This window comes from Martes martes (genome assembly GCF_963455335.1).
Source record: "Martes martes genome assembly, chromosome: 2".
In the NCBI taxonomy this organism is placed as follows: domain Eukaryota; kingdom Metazoa; phylum Chordata; class Mammalia; order Carnivora; family Mustelidae; genus Martes; species Martes martes.
The window spans coordinates 32,912,124-32,931,015 of NC_137889.1; the positions used below are offsets into that span (position 1 = coordinate 32,912,124).

Genomic DNA, 18,892 nt, shown 5'->3' on the forward strand with positions numbered 1-18,892 from the left:
ATTTTTGAAAGATAGTTTTACTGGGTATAGAATTTTTGGTTGACAGTTTATTCCAACACCTTGAGTATATCATCCCACTGCCTTCTAGCCTCCATTCTTTCTGATGAAAAGTCATCTGTTAATCTCACTGGGTTTCACTTGTAAATCAAGTTTTGCCTGTCTTTTGCTGCTTTTAAGATTTTCTTCTTCTCTTTGACTTTCAGCATTGTTCCTATGATATGTCTGTGTCTGGATATCTTTGTGCTTATCCTGTTTGGCATTCACTGATATCTTTGGATGTGTAATGTAATAGAGTAAGTAATGGTCCCCAAAGACAGCCATACTCTAACCCCTGGAACTCCATGAATGTTATTTTCATATGACAAAAGGAACTTTGCAGATGTGATTGAATTAAGGATCTTGAGATGGGCAGATTATCCCGGATTATCTATGAGGAGTCTAAATGTAATCATAATGGTCCTTATGAAAGGGAGGCGGAAGGAGGAGATTCAACTACATGAACAAGAAACAAGGGCTTGTGGTGAAAGCAAATGGCAGCTAATTCAGAGAGAGAAAATGTTATGCCATTGTCTTTGAAGATGGAGGAAAGAGCCACAGGGCAAGGAATACAGGGATCCTCTCCTAGGTGGAAAATTCAAGGAGATGAATTATCTCCTGGAATCCCTGAAAAAAACTTAATGCCCTGATTTCAGCTCAGGGAAAATTACTTCCATCTTCTGAACTCTAGAACTGTAAGAGAATAAAGGGATATTGTTTTAAGCCTATATTTTGTGGTAATTTGTTACAACATTCATAGGGAAGTAATATAGGCATACCTCATTTTATTGTTCTTCACTTTATTGCACTTCACAGTTATTGCATTTTTTACAAATTAAAGTTTTATAACAACCCTGCATCAAGAAAGTCTGTTGGCATTATTTTCCCAATACCATTTCCTCACTTCATGTTTCTGTCACATTTTGTTAATCTTACAGTAATTCAAACTTTAGTAATACTAGTATTATTTAGTATTATTATATTTGTTTTAATGATCTGTGATCAGTGATCTTTGGTGTTACTATGGCAATTGTTTTGGGTGCCATGGACCATACCCCTCTAACACATATAACTTAATTGATATATGGTATGTGTTCTGACTGCTCCACTGACCAGCTACTCCACTTCTTCTCCTTAGGCCTCCTTATTCCCTGAGACACAATAGAAGAGTCAGCTGATACAGGAAACTTCATTGTTTTATTTTAAGAAATTGCCATAGACACCCCCACCTTCAGCAACCACCACTCTGATCAGTCAGCAGCCATCAGCACCAAGGCAAGCCTTTTCACCAGCAAAAGCATTGTGATTCACTATAAGTTCAGATGATGGGTAGCATTATTTAGCAATGAAGTATTTTTTAATTATGTACTTTTTTTTAGACATAATGCTATTGTACACTTAGACCACAGTATAGCATAGACATATATGACAAGGAAACCATAAAATTAATTGACTTGCTTTACCATGATATTTGTTTTAGTAATGTGGTCTGGAACCAAACCCACAATACCTCTAAGGCGTGCCCATATATATAGTTTAATATTTTTCATCAAATTTGGGAAGATTTAATTCATTGTTTATTTGAGTATGTTTTCTCCCTCCTTTATCTCTCTTCCCCCTAATTTGTCCTGTCTTTACATATATATGGTACACTTACTGGGGATCCACATATTTCTGGAATTATTTATTTTTCTTCCTTCTCTCTCTTTCTGTCTCTCTGTCTGTCTGTCTCTCTGTCTTCTGCTCTTGCTCTTTTGGATTGTAGTCTCTCTCAGTCCTATATTTGCTGATTTTTTTTTTCTTCTGGTGCTCAAATCTATTGCTAGGCCCTGCATTAGTTTCCAATTGCTGTTGTAACAAATTACCACATGTTTAGTGGTTTAGTGATAAATTAACATTATTTTATCATTTGGAAGTCTGAATGGGTCTACCTGGCAAGAGTCTTCATGGAAGTTCTAAGCAAGAATCCATGGCCTTGCTTACTCAGGTTGTAGAGGCTGCCTATAATCCTTGGCTTATGGCCCCAGTCTGTCTTTAAAGCCAGCAATGTCTGCAGGTCTTTCTCACATCTTATTGTTCAGACTCTATTTCCATCATCACATTACCTTCTCTGACTCTGGATCTTTTGCTTCCATGTTCCACATTGGAAGAACTCCTGTGATTCAGTTGAGCCACCTGGTTAATCTGGGAAAATCTTTCAAGGTGAGCTGATTAGCACCTTTCCATTTGCAACCCTGAATCCCCCTCACCATATATACATGAAATACTCACAGGTTCTGGGGATTAGGACATAGACATCTTTGGGGGATGGTGTATTCTATGCCAATCAGAAGCCCCTTGATTAAACTGGGTAGCTTCAAACAACAGAAAATTATTCTGTTCTAGTTCTGAGACCAAAGTCTGAAGTCAGGGTATCAGCAGGGCCACACTCCTTCTGAAGGCTCTTGGGAGAATCTTTCCTTGTCTTTTCTAGCTCTAGAAGCTGCTGGTGGCCATTGCCTGTGTTGGCATCACTGCAGCCTGCCTCTGTCTTCACATGGCCCTCTTTCCTGTGTCTCTTCTTCTTTTAAGGACACCAGTTTTGGACTTAGAACTCATCCAAAATCCAGGATGATTTCATCTTGAGATTCCTGACTAATTATGTCTGTAGAGATGTCATTTCTTTAAGGTCATTGTAGTAGGCAGCAAAAACAAAACACCAATACCAGGGACTGGGATGGCTTAATCAGGAGGGATTTATTTTCTCATGGTTCTGGAGGCTGGAAGTCCCAAGATCAAGGTAACAGCTAACTCAGTTTCTGGAGAGAGGTCTGTTCCTGGCTTATAGATAGCCACCTTCCCCCAGTGTCCTCAAATGGCAGACAGCAAGCTCTGGTCTCTCTTCCTCTTCTTATAAGAATACTAATCCTATCAGATCAGGGTCCTCATTTGGCCTAAATTACTTCTATGAAGTCTCTATCTCCACATATAGTCACACTGGGTGTTAGGGCTTCAACATGTGAATTTGGGAAGGACACAATTCAGCCCAGAGCAGTCACATTCTGAGGTTCCAAGTAGACATGAATTGGGGGGACACTCTTCAGTCCATTAACCCCTCTTCAATTAGTATACTTTTCAAGTATAGAAATTTCCATTGGGTTCTTTTTTTATAATTTCCATCTGTTTATTATTGTCTGTTTGAAAAGACATTGTCAACATGCCTTTCTTTATTTCTTGAATCATGTTTTTTTTAATTCTTAGAACATATTTGTAATAGCTGCTCTGAAGAATTTGTCTGCTAAGTGGGACATCTGGACCCTTGCACAGGCCATTTCTGTTGTCTACCTCCTTTTTTTTTTTTTTACCCCTGTGTATGGTTCATGTTTTCCTGCTTCTTTACATATCTCATAATTTTGCTGTTCTTGTTGAAAACTAGACTTTTAGACAATATAATGTAGCAACTCTGGATACCAGAGCTTGTTGTCATTGCTTGTTTGATTAATGAATTAGTGATTGGGATTGACTATTTCATTGAAGTCTATTCCCCTGGCAGCATTAAGACTCTGATATTTCTCATCAGAGTGTAACCTTGACTTGGCACATGGTCAATGGGGGATGATGGTGGTTTTAATAAGGGCTCTTGGTACTGTCTTCTTTCCTGATCTCTCTGTTCATCTCTCTGTCTCCGTTGGTATCACACCCAGCTCTTTGGGTGTACTACTGGTTGCTGTTGATTCTATTATTCTTGACAATACCCTCAGGCTTATATTGTTCTAAGATATTACTCAATTAAATGTGGGTCCCGTTGCAGGACTAATTTTTGAGGCCAGTCTTTGAGGTTCCTTCTGACCCAAAGAGAGCACTTACTAGCTCTCTCTTTTCCTGTCTCACTGTAGTAAACTCTGGCCTATGGTTTACCTTATTGCTCTCATGAAGCTACCAACCTCAACCTAATTGTTTGCCACCAAAATCACTATTATTTTCAAAAGCACCTTTGGACTTGAAATTTTCCACACTGGTCCAAATAAAGGAAGCTCCCTTGGGAAGAACTTCAGCATTTGCTGTTCTAATGGCCTGCCTCTCCTTCTGGTCAGAATGTCTGACCCACTGCTCCAGAGCTGGAGACTTCTCTCGAAGCAACACATCTGCTTTTTGAGTGGGGCACTGGGCAGTGGTGGTAGCGTCTTGTCTTCCTGGTTTGATTCTCTCACTGTAGAAACTCTGCCTTCAGTGTGAGCTAGGATGAGGGTAACCTGAAATTCTTATTGTCCATAAGGTTGCCACTGAATGCTTAAGTCTAAAGATTGTGAATTAAATGGGTGTCTGAAGATTGTGAATTAAATAGGCTTTGAGACCCTATTTTGGATTCAGAAGCTAAATATTGACTCCTTTTGTGTTCTATAACGTATGACTCTTTCTTGAGGCAAGGGATGAGAATGAATAAATAGGATAAATATCCATTAAAAAAAGGAGTGAAGAAAAAAAATAATACATTAAAAGTATCATCTCACTACATGTATCTTTATAATATATGAAAATTTAGCATGGTTTCACACAGTAGATGTATTTCTGTAAATATAGTATACAAGTCAAACTTTTGCAAGCTCAGTATACACACATATATGTGTGCACTTTTGTTAGCCATTTTGCAAAACAAAAGTGTTTTATAAAAATTAAAAATCACCCCTTTATCAAGGTTTTAAGCGTGATTTTACATTTTATTTTATTTTATTATTTTATTTTATTTTATTTTTTGAGGGCAAGAAAGAGAGAGTGAGCAAGCAGAGTGGAGAGGAGCAGAGGTAAAGGGAGAGAGAGAATCTTTAGCAGATCCATTCTGGATGGAACTTGATCTCAGGACCCTGAGACAAAATCAAGAGTCTGACATTTAATCAACTGAACCACCCAGGTGTCCTTACTATATATATTTTAAGGCAGGAAGTTGCTCTAGTCTGAAGAGGGAAAGATTTTTCCGTAAATAGAAAGGCTCTGCCATCATATTTGTAGATATGCCAAATTTTACCCACCTCTGTAATATGGGTTTAATAATACCTAGGGAATAAATTAGTAAGATTTTTAACCTATAATCAAATGTTTGAGTTTCCCTGTAGTGATCACAATTCTCAGAATCTTTTATTCTTCTCATAATAGAATCTTTTCTTCTTCCTGCCTGGCACTGATCCTCAGTCACCACTCCTGGCATGCCCATCCCATGTGTCCTAGAGAATTTATCAAATAATCTGGTACCCAGATGCTGAAATAGTGGGAGGTGTCAGCTGTTCTTGACTTCAGTTTGCCAGACGATGGCAGCAGAGTACTATGAAATGCTCACAGGTCTGGTAGCTAGGGAAGTAGGCTTTTGTAGGAATTTGAATCTGGAGAGAGTTCTCATCAAAATGCGCCCAAAAGATCATCACTATAGAAGGGGTTCTTCGACCTTAGAGATTTAAGAGTCATAATAATACCTGGAAGTTCTTCCAGCAAATTAGCTTTCAAAAGGACTTAAGAACGTAGTAATAGATAGCAAAATAGAAAAATTTTCTGACTTTGGATTAGTAGAAATTTCAGGTTGAGTATTTCATGTTTCAGTGCCCTATGCAGAGTATCCCCAGTCTACTCTTTTCTAATAACCATTTCGTTCTTGAGTTAATTGAGTTTGCTCAGTCCCACCAATTTCTTCCTCCTGCTATGCTAATTGAGAGTTCAGAAGACTTGAATGCTAACGACAACTGTGCCACTGATTCACTGTGGTTAAGGGAAAATATGCTACTTTTTGGGGTCTCAGTGTTGTCATTACTTCCAGACTGAGCAGTTCTTGTCATCTCAGTGGCCCTTTTCAATTCTGATGTTCAGTGATTTATAATCCCTCTTGCCTTTGATTACTTGCACTTTTCTAAGCTGAAACCACATCAGAGGTTCTCCAGTTAAATTTATAATCTAAACATTTTCAAGAGGCAGCATAGTGTGGTAGTGAAGAGCATGGATTCTGCATTGGTCACCTCTTAGCTGTTTGCCTTTAAGCAAATTATTCAAACTCTCATTGTGCTTCAGATTATTGTAAAATGCTGATGATAATATCACATATCTCAGAAGATTAAATGAGAATATTAGCACACAAAGAGTATACAAATTGAGCATATTAATATAAAAAGCATTAAGACCAGTACCTGGAAAATAGTAAGTATATGTATGTTAATTATCATATTACCTGTGGGAACATAAGCTTAAAAAGAATCTCATTATTTTTTTTCTCATCAATGAAATGCAGATGAAATAAGAATTGGCAGAGAAGTCCTAGTGGATTATACTTATTTTAGCCCATTCCCTGATGTTTTGGGGTTCAGAGCAGGAAGACTAGTAGGGCTAGCCTTCAAATCAGGAGGAGTAGTCTTTCTGTTTTTCTACTTACTATAGTTAGATAAATTATTGGGCAGGAACTTCTCCAGCCCTAACTATACAGTTCACTGCCTGCTATTTCACCACTGGAACCGCAGATGCCTCAGGCTGTAGAGTAGTGGTCCTCAACCAGGGCAAGGAGGAACTTATAGGAGTATTTGTATGCACTGGAGGGGGGGGGGTGGCGCATACAGATGAGCAATAAGAAAATGGCCCTGGGGAAAGTTGTGTCCAGATTTCCCTAATCTCCGACCCCTGAGCACTGTTTTAGAGTCCTCATTAAAATGTTAATTTTTGCCCTGGAGTCATACCTAAAGGAGAAAGGAATTTTGAAAAGGAAATTGGAAAGAGGATATGAAAGGAGTCAAGGGCAGGAGGTGATGATAGGAGTGGTTTGGATCCGTGGTCCAAATTTGAATTTAGCCCATTTCACAGTTCTCTTTAAGGTTTATCCCTGGGTCACTTTTTTCATTAACATCCAAGACTAATTGACCTCTTTAAGATAGGAGTCACCCCAGCCACTGTTTCCCAGGGAGGAGAATTCCAAACCGAGGCAGCTGAGACAGAAATTTCTGAATGAATGTACCAGGTGGTCTCCCTGGCTTGGCTTACCTGAGCAGCTCTGAAGTCCCATCAGAGCTCTTCTCCTGTACCAGTGGCCTTAGGTGGGAGAGAGAATAGAAGGGGTTCTTAGATGACTCTTCTTCTCTGAAGCAGGGTCAGGGACCACACGTCCACTGAATCTCAATATAAAGGAAAGCAACTTGATAACTACAAAGACCATACACAAATATCTTGTATTCCTATATTCATGACAGTTGTTATTCTAATCCTATAGGTGACGGCAGGGCTCCATTTTCTCCAGTCTTTGGTGTCCATCTCCACCTCAGCTGTGGCCCCCTACATGTCTCATCCCAGTGATTATAATAGCTTCTGAGCTGGTTTCCCTGTTTTTTTTATGTTTTTTCCCTGTTTTTCTAGCCTCTTTTTTTATGCTGATCCATGTCATCTTTCATGGCTATATTTTCTTGAAAAAAACTTCTGATCATGAATGGATATATAGATAATAAAAAAAGCAGATAGATGAATGCTATCCTTCCATTTGCAAGCCTAAGGCACTGGCTTGATCTGTTGTCCTGCTTCTTCTTCATCTCCTAGAGTCATCTCATATTCCTATCCAGAATATATGATATCGCTTTTTAGTGTTGTTGTCGCAAGATTTTTTGAAGGAGATAGAAAGGGATAGAATTACTACTATCTATATGGAAATTATATATGAGGCATGTCTTCATATGCAGTCCTATCACGTATGCCAAAGAGGAAAATGCTTTCCTATAGCTTCCAAGGGTATCACTTCTCGAAGAAGAGAGAAATTTGATCAAAATATTGGCCTTTTTATAGGGACTTATTTCTTTTCAGTCATTCACAGATGTTAGATGCCATGTCCTTTTTGATGTCTAATGCTTTATCCAGAAACCTCTGAAATATCTATAGGGAGGTCATAGGAAGCCATGACAAGATGTTAACAGTATAGCTAGAGTGTAAGGCAAAAATCCATTCTGTTCTTTTCTTGCCTAAAATATGAAAAAATATTTACATACTGTTAGCTGTAGATAGATAAAAATATAACTAAATAAAGTGATCAAACTGCTTTAGAATGTAATCAGGGAAACTTCAGTTGCTTATTAACTGCCTTGAGAGAGAGAACTTTGGCTTCTGATTTTGATGGTATTCTTTGCTTTTTCCTCAATTGTTTGAAGCAGCATAGAAACTGGGGGCAAGGGCAACAATAGATGTTGCACATTCTTAACTGCCCTGTCTGCAACCTGCTAGAGAGAACACTTTTAGACAGTTTGCAAAGGTCATTAGGATTAGAATTAGAGTTGGAAGGGACCAAGAGAGGTCACAGGGCCAGTTCACCTTTTGCCTTCAGGCAGTCCACCCACAGCCTGAGGTGCTCCCAACCCTCATACAGGCTGCTCTTTCTGACCCCCACATGCATATACTTCCATAACTATGAAAGCTTCCAAGATTATACAGATCTTTAATGTGTTTTCAAAAGAGATTTTCTTAAGAATGACACAAGGGAAGATTCAAAGCTTTAGCAAAAATTTTGAGCAGTTGATACCTAGCATTTGCCTCACCCACTTATCCCCACCCACCCATTTCTTAATACCTGGCAAATGTTGGCTGCCGAGTTAGGCTTTGAAAAAGCAGAGACTTCCCGAAAGTTCCATTGTTCCTAAGCCAGTTTGGGCATGTTGCCTTTTGCGTTCCATACCTCAGCTTCTATCATATGTACTTAGCGGCTAGCTTTAAAGACTGACAGTTGACACGTCAGTCCTCACTCAGAATTTTCTTCAGATGTTCTGTCCCTGAGCCATTTCCCCCAGGGCTAAAGGTAACCAGGAAATAAGGAAACACCAGTCAATCCGAAAACCCCCATCAAGCCCCCATACGTAAGTGAAGGCATCTGAGGATTATAGGTAGGGAGCAGTCTTATTCCAAACCTGGCTCTTAGAACACCTGTGTGATGCAGTTACTGCTGATTTAAGTTGACAAATCACATATCCAAAGGAGGTCTCTCTTCTTCCAGAAGTATGTTTTCACTCAATTGATATTTTCTATAGATTAGAATGGGTCAGAAAAGCATTACATCAAAAGAAGAGGGAAACTAAGATACTGTGTGGTTCTTTCTGCCAGCCAATGTCTAAAACCTGGTGATATGTGGATTTAAAGTTTGTTCCACATGAACAAAGAGTAGTCTTAGTACACAGATAATTCTTTAATTGACACAGGAAGAAAAGGCCATGTTTCTTTTCTCCACTTGGGTGGGCAAGGAAGAATAAGAGTGATGGCTACTCTTTGACTTTGTCCATCTCCTTGATAACTTCTTCTCAGACTGTTCTGCATCTCTGATCACCCAGGAATCTGGTTCAGGCAGAAGGATAATGCAGGGTCCTTGGAGAATGAAAGAGAAGCATTTAACTTCCAGGCATCCTTCAGAACGATAATTTCTTATCATAATACTAAGTGCCAGTTCTTATCAACCAGTAATGATGCCCTAGTCCAGTGTGTTGAAAAGGTTCCCAGGTTGAATCTGGGTCCTGGAGTAAAAAAGGCATGATTGAATACCAACACATGGGTGCAAGGAGAATTAATGGCTCATGTGTCAGTTTTTTTCTATCTCAGAGCAGCTTCATATGGCTCATTTAATTATTAAATTTAAAACATTCTTGCGTTTGTCTTCACAGTCACCCTTTGAAGTCCCAGCATTATCCCCATTTTGCAGATGAGAACATTATTTGCCTTTGTGTTATTTCCAGGTTTGGAAATTCACAAATATTTTGAGACCCAGCTCATGTAAGAGCAAGATTTTTCAAAAGTTAAAATTAATAATAAATGAATCCTTTGAGGGAAAGAATAAAGTAAAAGGCAGTATCCACTGAGAATAAATTGCAGCCTGAGTAGTATCTGCGGAAGGGGAGAAGGGGACTTGTATAGTGATCCTTTCTTGGAGTCCAAACTTGGCTGCAGACCCTGCCTGTGGCAGGAAGGCTCCCTGGATGCTACACTGGGTGAGACAGAGGGGTGATGTCTTAAGAAGGTACAGCAGCAACTCAGTAGGTGCTTATTTAAGCATCCATATGGTATTGAAGTTCTCGCAATCATTTTCCACCCACTAACTCTTCAGAAGGAAATGAAAGAGATTTCTATAATCCATCCTCTTAGAATTGGTCTGTGGCTAAGGATCTCACCCTCTCCCTAGCCAAGGGCCTAGAAATGTCTCAGTCAGTAGAGATGGCTCAAAAATACCTTCCAGAAAGATATGACGACTCATTAAGATTCCTGTGTTCTTGCAGGGACAACGGTGATGGTCAAGAAAAGCACTGTGAGAGAATTCTCTGATTCTACAGTGCATGACTGTATGATATGGGGACAGCAGAAAATGATAAGCAATGTGACCCTCGCCACCAGGTAAGAGCCTCAGAGAACCCTGGTTCCCTGTGGGTTTCTGAGGACCCTTGAACAATAAAAAATGTGATGTAAACAAGAATGTTGGCTTTATCAGCCCTTATAGTGACCAGTGGAATTGTTCCTCACCAACGTAAATTCATCTCTGCTTCTCCCAATGTCAGTAAGCTAAACAAACAAACCTCCTTGCTGTGTGGCTCAAAATACTTTCTACCTGCGATAACCAAAGGTCCTGTACTAGTTTTCTCTCTGATCACCTTTCAGGCACTCTACACGTGTAGATTGGGGTGAAATTTCAGTTATTCCCAATTTCTATTATTAATCCATCCCCTATTTACAACAAACCGATGATGAGATTGCTTTTGTTATCCAGTCTGCAAAACAGGGTCAAATAATGCCTCCTCCCTCACTCCCTTTCCCCTGTAGTATATTAAAATCTTGGTTACCAGAATGCAGAGTTAGAGGTAGAGGGTGATCTGTTCAGTTGATTTTAAATATAGGGTCAATCTAAAAGTTCTATCACTTCAAACTTGATTGTGCATGGCTTTGTAATATATTGCCAACATTTCAGTTTAGTACCTGTACTATACCAGGAAAATTTTTAATGATTGTGATTGTCTATAGGTAAATACTGTATTACCAGCAGAACATGGTCATTGTGCATTGACATTACATAATGTAGATGAGGGCTAGGGTTAGGGTTAAGTTGAAATGCTCACTTTAAACTGTGATCTTGGGCAAGTTGCTTTACTTCTAGGTGTCTCAGTTTTGCTACATTAAAGGAGTGTAATAGTTATGAATACTTTGTAGGTTTTTTCTATTAATTGAATTAGATTGGGTATTTAAAGTGCTTTGATTCTTGGTCAACAGTAAGGCCTCAATAGATGTTCCTTATTATAATTAGTAAGTACAGAGCCTTCAAGGAGGTAGATTTTGAAATAAATCCTTGATCCTTTTTTTTAGTAACTTATCTCTTTCTTTTAATATATGAAGAATCATGCTTCTGTTTAATTGGGGGTTCTTTATAGATGGGCCTAGTTAACAGAGGCTTTATTGTACCAGTCCTGCAGGTGAGGCTGGCATTAATGTCTGAGCCATCTAAGGTGCTACTTCTTCCTGTGTGCACTTTCCAAGGGAAATATAGAAGTCCTAGGAATTACAGCTTCTGCCCTTCCTTGCCTTCTATTCCAACGTTTTATCAGACTGAGATAATCTGTGGGAAAGGATTAAGAACTGTGTGGAGGAAAGTGCTATGGTATTGCAGGAATTCACATTTTGTCTTACTCTTAATGACAGCAAAATAGCTACTCACTATAATTGGGATTTTCAAATATTTTTTCCTTTTAATATGGTTGGGAAATAGGTTAATAGGTTTTTATTGAGTATCTCCATGTGCTAAATAGGCACTCTGCTTGATGCATTTGTAGATATAGAAATGATGTTTCAACCCCCATGCAATCTAGTTGGGTAAACAAAATGAATTCCTATAAAATAAATCAGAAGCCAAATAAAGCAGCACTCCTTCCTGTGCTACATCAATGATTCTGCCAGGAGGTCAGAGAAGAAGAGGTCAATAAGGGATGGGATGGATTGTTCCAGAAAGTTTCCTGTGGCAGGTAGGATTAAAGGTAGGAGAGAGTAGGCATCTCAACTCCTTTGAAGGCTACAACAAGGGAAAGCCAGGGGGAAACTTGGAACATTCCATCTACCAGCTTGTCTGACTAGAGGTGAGAGTGTGTATTTGAGTGTTGTGAAACATAACATCTCAAATTTCTCAAGAATATATTCTTAGGGGCGCTTGGTGGCTCAGTGGGTCAAGCCTCTGCCTTCCACTCAGGTCATTATCTCAGGGTCCTGGGATCGAGCCCGGCATTGGGCTCTCTGCTCAGCTCGGAGCCTGCTTCCCCGTCTCTCTCTGCCTGCTTCTCTGCCTACTTGTGATCTCTCTCTCTGTCAAGTAAATAAATAAAATCTTTTTTTTTTTTTTAAGAATACATTCTTAGCTATTGGTATTGTGCATGTGTGTATTTGTGTATATGTTATGTTTATGTTAGTGCACAATTCTTCCAAAAACATGATTTACATTTAAAAATTGTTTTCGAGAATATAAAGACAGCATATAGGATAACACATGAAGTGCTCCAGCCATGCTTATGCTGTCATTTATTCTTTTCCCACATTTTTTCTCTGATAATAGAGGAACCGCAAGTAATGAATACCAAACACTACAGAAAATATTTAAATGTAAATGTAGCCATTCAGTTTCACAGACTTTTCCCCCCCACTATTCTTTATCACAGCTATAACAATGAAATAACATATTGGTATGTTTCCCATTGTCTTTAATCCCTCCACTGTCTATGATAAATAAGGAAATGGTCCAAAGCAAGCACCTAAGAGGAAGATTGATCTGGATGGCATGGTCCACCCACAGACTGGGCCTGTCAGCCCCATATCTGGCTGGGGACATTCCTGAATATGCTTTAAAAGCCCACAAAGAAGGTCAGAGATAATGAAAGTTAGCCATCCAGATCATCTCTAAAGATGATGCTGAAGTCATCTGTACTTCTTAATTGACAAGCAAGATATGTTCACTTGAGCTATAGGTTTCTAAGAAACTAATCAGAGTCATACTACCAGTTAATGTTACACACTTCATACATATATATGATCCATTTGTGGGTGCATTTCTGTGATATTTCACCAGTGGAGTTGGTTAGCTCAGTTGATTAAAGTACAGTGTTAATGGGATCAATTATAACCTTCTTCCACTTAGTGCTGTAGAATAGGGTGTGTTTTGTTTTGTTTTGTTTTTGTCTTTGTTTGTTTTGTTTTTCTCTTTTCTCTTCTTTTGTTTTCTTTTTTCTTTTACAGGGCAAAGATAACTCCAGTTAACAAATTGACAAACATATGTTCTGATTAAAAATGAGTGGTAAAATAAACTTGATGGCTTAATGGAGACAAGTAGTCACTATGGGGGGGGGAATGTAAAATGTGTGGTATGTGCTATTTGTGATCCATTTCTGATGTGCTAATAGTATTACATTCACATACCCAAAACAGCATAATATTATTTATAGTTTTGCTGACAAAGACTTGGTGCTTTCAAAGATGTAATCTTCAGGCCACCAGTGGGTTTTCCAGTAAGTTCAGAAACTACTATCTTCTATTCTTAGTACTTGAAACAATAGAGACAGCCCTAATTTATATCGAAATTATAATCCAATATTTCTTTGCATCCCTGGGGTCTTTCTTTTCCCATAGAATAAGCAATGTTATAAATAGCAGGTAGGTTCTCAGATTAGCACACAAAAGTCTGTTTAATAAGTGGTGGTTAAATGTGTGTTTGTTGAATTAATAAACAAACACTAGCTCTATTCAGTTGAGTTCTGTGTCTTTATATCAAGAGGTCATGTAATACGACAGAGCAAAAATGAGTATTTCCTCTTCCTTTCCACGGTGATCCAGTTAGACTTATGCAAAATTTTATGATAAATAAAAATGCATTTCAACTGCTCCTATAGCCTCTCAGTCCTCATTTCCAATTCCTTTATTAGGGCCACCCTACTTTGGGTGATCTGGAGACTGTTCTATCCATTCTACCATTCTACAGTTATTTAATTTTTCAGTAAAACTGATTTGAATTAGATATTACAAAGAAAAGATTTAGATACAGCTAGTTTGCATTATGGAGTGACTGACCAGTAATGCAACAACCACACTAAACCATCCAGTATTTTTAAAAAGTAGGTGTTTATAAACTCAAACACATATTGACAGATATCTAATCAAGTGAAGTAGAGGAGGCAGAAATTTCCAAGCAGTTTATGATAGATCTGGGTCAGGAGAAGAAACCATTTCCAACAGAAAGATTTGTCTTCTTTGGGCATATCAGCCCTTCTCTAGAGATCCTCCCTCTGGATCTATTTAATTCAACTGTTACAGACTATATTGAAATCTAACTACTGTACTTTCCTGTGTAATTTCCCTTCCCACCATATCTTTGTATCCTATGACTCAGATCATATGTACATATATTATCAACTTCATCTTCATACTCTCCATGAGACATCAGAGACCATGAATGCCATTTTTTTCCTCTCTTTCTTAATGTCCAAGCCAACCTTAGCTCCTTAAAGGTCAAGTGTCCCACAGATACCAGTCATGAGCTTTGTCCCTATAGCAGGCATGAATCCTGGATCACCATCCTCTTTAGCCTTTATGCTTCAGTTTTCTCTTCTGCAAAATAGAGATAATATTAGAACCTAAATAATCAAGATAAAACAGATTAAGTTCTTATGTAGAGCCTAACACACAGTCAAAATTGAGCGAGTGCAAAATGGTCCCTGCTATTGTTGTTCTGCTCCCCCATCCTCCTCTGCCACTATTTTTCTGGCTCTTAGATTTTCATGCTTTTGCAACCAATTTCTTTCACATTCAGAAGGAGAGGGTCTGAAGTTTCAGAACTTCCAAAATTTCATTCACTGTCTACCACCCACCATCCATAAACCATCAGCTCAACAGAGCAGATCATCAGGGTTTTCAGTGAAGATCTGTGATACAGAACCTCCCACTGGTGTGGTCACTTCACCATGTCCACATCTGCCTGTAGTCTGCTGTTCCCCCTCAGCAATACTTTTCCAAGGCAATTCCACCTCTCTATTTGACTGTTCCTCAGTGTCTTCCAGCACAGCTGGTATAATGGCAATCTTCAGTTTCTGAGCAAATTATAGTCCATCCAGAAGGACTGCCATTATATCCTCTGCCAGGTCAGAAGCTTGTTAGTGTCAGAGGTGTACCATCCATAAGGACATGGGGAAATCCGTCTAACTGGGAGAAATCGTTTCTCTTCTGTCACACCCATTCCCAGCCCTATATAATTTATTCTCACGGATGACTCCTGAGACATCTGTCCCTATGACTGTTCACTTTCAGATACTATGCACACTCACACCCTCACCCCTCTGCACACAGCTGGCCCTTCTTGTCGTTTTATTCTCAGTTCTTCACATCTTATTAAATTCTGTGCCCCAGATGATCCAGGCAAGAGAAACACCATCTTTTAACCTCAGTGATGTCTGGACTGCTACTGAGGAACAGTTTTGAGGGCCTTTCCAGGGTCAGAATATTGGGTATAAATCACCGCACATAGTTCTCTACATCCTATCTGAGCTTTCTACAGAAACTGAGGTTATAACATTGTCTGAGCGGGTACTTTCCTTCCTTTCTTCCTTTCTTTCCTTTAAGCTTTTAAAATGACTTTCCCTCTGGACAAGCATTGACTTTTTTATTTGAATAAAATATAGTCCATAACTAGTAAATCAAAAGTGTTCTTTGATTCTTTTATGCATATGTGCATGTTGAATTTGCCCTTACTGTAGGATTTCAAGTCATGTTTTAGAAACCCACATGTACTTAATACTGTACAGCCAGCTTTTGATTTTCCAGAGTTACCTTTCTCTAAGTGTCCATGTAGCAATTATGTTTGCAGTCTTATAAATTCTAGAACCTCTAAAGATGTCCTCCTCATAGCAACTGATTGTATTTGGGTATGTAGGAATCCCTACCAGGGATATGGGTTGGTCATGAAGTGTAATAAACATCTTCATCAAGTCTTAATACAAAGTCCAAAGAAAACAGTAATATGAATGTATCATATACAGATAGGTATGGGGGTAGGGATAAAGAGAGACATACATGTACACAGGTAGGAATTATATTTTTATGCCCAGTGAGCCTGAGTTCCAAAAACAGGTGAAAGAATTAGGGTCCTAGCAAGTAGAAGAATAAGAATTTGGAAAGAACTAGTTCTTGTCTTGTACCTAGAAGCAAATATCGGATTTCTGAGAAGCAAAGTGCCACAACACTAGCAAAGAACTATATAGAGAGGAATAATTCATCAGGTATTTATTAAGCAAGTGAATAATTCAGATTAACAAATAATATTTTATTATTATCACTTAAAAACAGAAGATAAAATAGCTTCAGCCTTCATAAAAATATCCGAGGAATTCCATGGAAAATTCAACATATTCCTTCCATCACTCCTGTCTTCTTTGCTCTAGCTGTCTGACTAGCTTAGAAGGCTATATAATAAAGGAGGAACAAATGTCTTTTATAACCTCTTTGTTACTCTGTGGACAGGTCTTAAGAAAAATGAAGTCATATTCTCCTAGGACTTTCGGGTATGGAAATTTCCATTGATTTAGTTGGATGGGAAGTTGAGGAAGCAGCTCTTCTAATATGGAAATAAAAATTACAGTGGGACAACTGATCACTTACTGAGTGCATATATTTATTTGCATTAAATAGTTAGTTTTTGCTTGTCTTCATTTTTGTCATTTATAATCTCTTAAAAGGCAGGGATGAGGCCGTGTTTGTTTAAAGTCATATATAAAGGACCAACTCAATAAGACAAGGTGAAGATTATGGGAAGCTTAGTTACTGTTTCCATGTAAAACTATTTTCAAGGATGAGGACATGACTTACGTAATTTCTAGGAAAAATTGTCACACTTTTCATTCTGTGTTCTTTGCTCTCTGTTTGACACCCACCATCACCCTTCTCCAAGACTCGTACTTCCCAGCTACTTACTATCCCCATCAGCATCTGAACCATCATTGACAAGAACACAAGTTTAAAATATTAGCCCTTCCAAGGATAGCTTTTCTCTTATCAGGGATCAAGGGTTTCTGCTAAGGAAATCCCCCAACTATGGGTTTTCACGCATCAACTAGAATGGGAGGTATGTTTTCAGGAGACATTCAATGAGGGCCTTTTGGGTACATCTAAAATCACAAATCAAAGCCTATTGTGTGCTATGGCATTTTAGTTTTTAGGTTGCAAGAGTGATAGAGTAGAAGGCTGCCCAGTCCCACGGGTAAGGTGGACATGCCAGAAATGGACTGTCAAAAATAAGATCTCAACTCTATGACTTCCATGGTATGTGATCATGAACAAGGCACTTCCTGAACTGTGGCTCAGATCCCTCTTCTGTAAAACAAGGGGTGCTGATCTCAGGAGGCTGAGAAGACTAAATGTAAGGCTCTTAGCCAAGTTCCTAGCAAACAGTAAGCACTCAATGAATGTTAGCCATTATCATGACACAGGAGGCACGACTGTCACACAAAATAATTGAACCCGTGTTCTGGAGATTTATCTCAAAGCAACTTTCTGCTAAAATTGTATTAGCACTCTACATCTGTGTTACCACCAATAGCTTGAGTAGGTAAGACAGAGGCCTTAGAGAGAAATGTCATTTCAATTTAAATCTGAGGAATGGCAGAGCGGCCACTATACTTACCTTCAGTAATAAGAAAGAGAGACCCAGTTCCTGTCTCCCCATGAGACAATATGGTCTCTGTCTGGTAGGAACAATTGCCTTTTTACCTCTTTCCCCAAGAATGTTAGAATATCAGAATGCAACCTATGTTAGTCCCACACTAGGCTCCTAAAGACCATGGTGGCTTTGATAGTGAAAGTCAAAGACAGGCCCATAATTGTCCTCAAGTCAGCATCAAATATCAAGGATGTTCACCCAATACCTTGTTGACTTTCATGCTATTATTTTTAACTTTTCATCCAAACTTGCCAAGAACAGCTTCATTCTGAGTCTTTAACAGCCCCCAAATAATTGGGAAGTCTTTCTTGTCAAGAGAAGATTGAGAAAAGGCATCTTTAACAAATTCCTCTCCTCTCCACTCCAGGACTCACTTTCCTTTGTCTCCCTGTATGCTGTTCTGTTCAGCTGGTGGACAAAGGCACACTAGGGCAGGCAAAACCTCAGGGTTGCTGGGTAGCTGCACACTGCCACAGCTGTCTTCAGCGCATGCGCAGCTACAAGGACAATAAAATATTGTTCATTGCTTCTACCCCACAACCAATTAGGTCAGCTGTAAATATTGGAATTGCTTGGTAAACATGCTGGAAGATTGTGCTGACTTGTTAATATAAGTGAAAATGCAATTAGATTTATAACACTTTTTTTTCCAAACCATAATTTACAACAACAACTGAAGAAAAAAATTCCCTTGCAACCTGCTGAAATACCATTATTAAAATGCATATGAAAAGTCAATTATGCCAGAGGGAGGTATTTAAAAGAAGTGAGTTTCCATACCCTGGGATTACACCGTGGGGATTACATATTTCTTATTTATTTTTTTTTCCTGAGATCTTTGCTGCTGCCAAATGAAAAGGAACAGATATTTTATTTATTTCACTCTGAAATATTGCTGCAGATAGTGCTAAAAAGTAAACTAAATAACCTGGCTTCTTGAAAACCTACTCTAATCTCCCCAAAGCCACAAAACAAGCTGAGTAATCACTGTTCCTTTTTTATTTACAAACCCACCTGTCTTTAAGCAATAGTCACATTCCTTAAGACATGTGGAAATCAAGTATTTTTTTTTCTCAATGTTACTCTATTTTATGCTCTAAATGAGTGGGTCACTATATGTACTTCTATGGAGAACCCTTACGTAAAGACAAAAAACAACTCCTTTAT

At 38.7% G+C, this 18,892-nt stretch overlaps 1 protein-coding gene across 1 annotated transcript in view; it reads left to right on the top strand.

The window, feature by feature from the left end:
* The window catches only part of KCNU1 (potassium calcium-activated channel subfamily U member 1), a gene marked incomplete at both ends in the record, with an annotated part of 151,565 nt that overhangs the window by 63,676 nt on the left and 68,997 nt on the right, over window positions 1-18,892 (top strand). Inside the window, one exon of the mRNA XM_080797637.1 lies at window positions 10,275-10,389. Coding sequence (XP_080653763.1) covers window positions 10,275-10,389 — 115 coding nt within the window. The remainder of the gene's footprint in view (window positions 1-10,274; window positions 10,390-18,892) is intronic.